The sequence below is a fragment of the Pecten maximus genome, unplaced genomic scaffold, assembly GCF_902652985.1.
Source record: "Pecten maximus unplaced genomic scaffold, xPecMax1.1, whole genome shotgun sequence".
In the NCBI taxonomy this organism is placed as follows: Eukaryota; Metazoa; Mollusca; class Bivalvia; order Pectinida; family Pectinidae; genus Pecten; species Pecten maximus.
In genome coordinates, this window is record NW_022981232.1 from 5,028 (window position 1) to 10,027 (window position 5,000).

General features: G+C 38.5%; 2 protein-coding genes across 2 annotated transcripts; one reads left to right on the forward strand and one right to left on the reverse strand.

Moving 5' to 3' along the window:
- Positions 1-398: 398 nt before the first annotated feature.
- On the forward strand, positions 399-4,807 carry LOC117319968 (the record flags this gene model as incomplete). Its single annotated transcript, XM_033874668.1, is given in 3 exon segments — positions 399-1,236; positions 1,705-1,795; positions 3,909-4,807. Coding segments are annotated over 3 exon segments (432 nt in total). The 3' UTR covers positions 4,023-4,807.
- On the reverse strand, positions 2,077-3,899 carry LOC117319967. Its single transcript, XM_033874667.1, has one exon. The coding sequence runs from the start codon at positions 3,450-3,452 to the stop codon at positions 2,217-2,219; it is 1,236 nt and encodes a 411-aa protein (XP_033730558.1). The 5' UTR covers positions 3,453-3,899; the 3' UTR covers positions 2,077-2,216.
- Positions 4,808-5,000: the final 193 nt, after the last annotated feature.

Here is a 5,000-nt window from a genome sequence, read left to right on the forward strand (position 1 = left end):
CTGGTGCCCGCATTTCATGATATCGTAAGAGGCAACTAAAGTTTGGATCTTATCTTTTCTCTTCTTTCTTAACCTTTTTTTCTTCGTAATGTCTCCCTTGACAAGGGCTCACTTCTGGCCTTCGGTTAAGCGCTCGCCCATGTAGGGAAGGCTTTGGGTTCTATCCCCTGGCAATGACATACTCACTGTAGGGATGAATCCGGATATAGGTACCAGGCGAAGCGGAGTTGGACGGAGCGGACGAGGATGGGAAGTTAGTTTATGCAATATTTATCATATTTACAGTTGTTGCATATAGTTGATACTCTGCAGACATATTCATAAGGAATCCATCTACGGCAATGAGTCAAGAGTATGTCATTATTGGCGTATTTAGTTATCGGCACATGTAAACATGCTGTAACTTTTCTGCTTAGCCGTTTGTTCACGTGTTTTAGCTGAGCTATTCAGTATCCACACAATTGCGGATTATTTGAGTTACTACTCTAGTTGCGTGTTTCAGCAATCTCTTGAGTATACGGGATTCGGTTCCAGCCTAGCACTTACCACAAGAAGAACACAACTTGTCAGGATAACAGTTAATTTACAATTTATTAAATTATTAGTACTCATTTTAAACATGTTGCTATAAGGCACTGGATACAGAGTCTGAATTAGAATTATCCACATAACTTACTAACAGCTTATATCCACAGATATTCTCCAACACTAATATTTCGCACATAAATGTACATCTACTCTACAGTATCTATCACAAGAATATAATTATACTATCTAAATAAATTTATAATGTAGAGAAATTCCCTTAAACGTGATAAGTCCAAACGGAGACGGGTCCCCATTTAACCACTGGACTTTCAGCAACTACAATCTTATACGAGTTATTCCCCTTGGACTGTAACGTTCCATATGTGGGAACAATGAGCCAACGATTAGGTCATTTGTTCATGACAACTCGATTGCTTACCAATTCTCTGGGCTCAAGGCAGCCAGTTTGTTTGGTGGTCTGATGAGATGTGTTGGTCGGACTGTCCGGACGGTCTTTTATACCCAGCGTCCGAGGTTACCACAGGGACACGAGCAAGTCGTTAGCCAATCACGTTGCTCGTTACAAACCGCTTCCGGTCAGACGGAACAGTCAACCATGCAAACTCGCGGAATGTCTGCTGTGATCCAGTACAACAATTCTTATAATATTCATCGTTTGATGACTTCTTACTATGTCTCCATAGTCAGGTAACCTTGCTAAACTATATTTGTCGTAACTATCAACTTTCCCTGTCCTGAATATAAATATTTCTTTGTATTTCTTAGGATTTTCACTCGACTCTAATACTCGTGCTTGAACGCGCCATATTTGAACCGTTGACATTGACGTCTTCAAACAAATGATAATACGCGTTCTCACTTCCTTTCTCTTATACATATTATAATATAATTATCTATGATAAATAGTATCTGTTATTATCGTCAGCATACTTGTGTTGATTTGAATTGAGTTTGTAATCATTGTAAAGTCAGAACGGAGCTAACTCTCCGTTACTACTAACAGTGACAATGAATAAGCCTATGTCAGTTATGAACCTGTACAAAATATTCACATAAGCCAGCTCGTTACACTACCCCCCTCCTTCTCGCAACATTCGTCCCGAATGTCCAATATTGGGTTCGTAGTTTGTAAAGTGTATGAATATTTTGTTTTAGGACTATAGCTGTTCACTCAACTGGAATGGAGCTTAATGGTGTAAATTTAATGGATACTTCCAACTTGCCCACTACTGTGTCAGTGGAAATGGTACGTATATGTAAGGTATCATAATTTACAGCCAAATGTATTGCTCACAGTTTTCCAAACAAAATTAGTATGCTAACAAACAACAGAAAGATATGGTATAACATATTCACATTTATATACATTTTCAACAAATCATATCAATATTACATTATATAATGTTCAATAAGTTACTATTTACATTAGTTAACGATTCATAAATTAAATATTATAAATAATTTCATCTTATTATACTCTAGTCTTAGAGTGTCCATAAATACTGTTCATCATAATCAAAGTAACCACAGTCTCTGGCAATCACATATACCATTCCATTTTCATTAATATATATATATATGAATTAAGTGTATTATATGCTAGTAGAAAAAATGTTTGTTTTATAATAACCCGCTAACATTGTCACATACATTTCAATGTACAAACGTTACAAACGCGCCAAAATTAGCTGCTCCAACCCATCCAACTCATAGTATGCGGCCTCCATCAACAGTTCATTCAACTCAACGTGGTCACTTGGTAAAACTTTCTGAAACGAGCTGTGTGCTCCGGATCCACAACGTAGATAATTGAGTATTTTGCTGAAATGTTTGCTGTCCCTATCAACAAAGTATGTGTATACGTAGCGCACGTCGTATGGCCTCATGCCCGAATCCCTATTCACCATCCTGGCTAACAATGAGGAGGGATCCTGTGATAAAGTTACTGAAGAGGTTTCGAACTTGGATCCTCCAACATTGATAATGATTCTCTTCCTCTGCCTTTCTGCCAACGCGTCCACCTTTACTTTTGAGGGGTCCATGACTGGCTTAGATTTGCTTACTTCTGTTAACTTCCCTTCCTTTTCCACCATCTTAGCTTGCATTTCTTGCTTTTGTACCATCTTAGGTTTCACTACCTCCTTTTGTGCCATCTTGTTTTTCTTTCCCTCCTTTTCTGCTATGGTAGGTTTCGTTGTTTCTGTTTCTGTAATCTTAAGAGTAGGTTTGTATGTAACATCATTCTCTACGCTCTCCACCATATACTCTGAATATACACTTATACAATATTCTGCTGGGGCCTTTACTGAGTTCACCTTCTTGCTCAAATCAGATGATTCCGAACTTACACTGGACAGTTCCAAGTCTTTAATCACTCTCTCCATCATAGGTTTCTTAACTACTACACCCGCCTGCTCTCCCTTGTTGTCTTCCACTTTCCTCTTTCTGTTATATGGTTTTAGTGGTTTGGTCAATTTCCTCACAGTGGTGTCCTCCATCTTCCCTGCTGTATCTTCCTTTTTCCTTTCTTCATTCTTCCCTTTGTTTTCCTTCCCTTTACACTCCTTCTCTTTTTCCTTATTATCCTTTCCCTTCTCCTCTTCTGTCTGCTTATTCTTCTGTCCTTCCTTTCTGATTTCTTTTATTTTATTTCCCCTTGTCCTCATGAATTCCTCGAATTCCTGCTTCTCCTCGAAGGTATAGGTCATAGAACTTCGCTTAACCAAACAAGTTATCCCCTCACAATTTGGGTGCTTGGCATCTTTTCTTGAAAATGTCATCTTACACTTCCTACATTGGAACAAAAACCCGCTGTGAACAGCCACCAGGTGCCTCTCGCAGAATGATCTTTTCACAAAGTCAGTCTCACACAAGGTGCATTGAAATCTCAAACTTAAAGCCATATTGTAGATCTCGATCTGCAACAGAACAAATAGGGTATTTGTAAGTATTATGTACAAACATTAATGTACTGCTATGATACTACAAATTAGAGGACTTTTAAATTCTTAACCAGTTAGGACGTTCATTACCTTCATAGGTTTTTAAGTAATTATGGTGAACTACCTTTGGTTTCGATTTTAAAGATTTCTGTATTCGGTATACAACATCATTTATCTTCTCAAGAACTACAAAAGGACCTTCCCAAGAACACCTTAATTTGGAACCAATGCCACGCTTATTAGGATTGTATAACCAAATTGGATCTCCTCTTTTGAATTGATTGTGTTGTATGTTTTGGTCATGTTCATATTTCATTTTCTCTGTTGCTAATGAAATTTTGCTCCGTGCAAATTCATGCACTTTATCCATTCTGTTTCTTAGCTCTGTTGTGTAATCTGTACTTTGTATCCTTTCAGATTCCACCCGACCCAGAACTAGATCAACAGGAAGGTTTATGTTCCGACCAAAGACCATTTCACACGGAGATACCCCAGTGGATTCATGGGAAGAAGACCTATATGCCATCATGAGTAAATTTATGTGTGCGTCCCAGTCCCTTAAGTTCTCTGATACAAATGCAGAGAGCATATTCCCTATTGTTCTGTTCGCTCGTTCTACCATTCCATCAGACTGTGGCCTGTATGGAGTGGTTCGAGTCTTGTTGATTCCCAGGATTTGGCACATTTCCTGGAATACATCCGATTCAAAGTTAGTACCTTGATCAGAGTGCAGTTGCATAGGAACACCAAATATGGTTACAATCCTATCAACAAATTTCTGAGCAACTGTGGTCGCCTTTTGGTTTCGCATGGGAATTGCCTCCACCCATTTGGTGAAATAATCTGCCACTACTAGGAGATATGAATTCCCTTTATTGCTTAATGGTAATGGTCCTAATACGTCAATGGCCCATCTCTCCATAGGGAGACCCACATTGTATGTATGTAATGGTCCCTTTGGCCACTTCCCAGGTGACTTTCGAGCCGCACACTTATCACAACACTTTACCCAAAGCTTCACATCTCTAGACATTTTATACCAGAAAAACCTTTCTCTTATTTTAGAAAGTGTTTTCTTATTACCCAAATGTCCTCCAGTTATACTATTGTGTAAGTGTTTTAATACAAAGTCTGTAAGACTTTTTGGGATAACCATTTGAAAAATGGATTGTCTCCCTTGAGCATTTTCCCATTTATGACATAATATGTCATCTTTGATTATCAATGAGTCAAATCGCATCCAATAAAATTTGGTGCTTTCCTCTGATAAAGAAATATCTGGCCATTTAGGTCTTTCTCCACATTTCACCCAGTTCCATACCCCTTTGGTCTACCAACTGTTTGGTAGTTTTGTGTAGGGCCTGAATGGACCTATTAAGTTCCACAATGTCAATACCCTCTTGATCTTGCATTTTGGCAGGATATAATGCTTGAGTATGGCATACAGAGACATCATCCTCTTTGGATTAGGTTCCACTCTGTATGTCCAATACTGTCTCCGTTAGGTTC

Excerpts from the sequence above, each read along its gene's own strand:
- LOC117319967 (XM_033874667.1), bottom strand. The coding sequence starts at position 3,452 with ATGGCTTTAAGTTTGAGATTTCAATGCACCTTGTGTGAGACTGACTTT.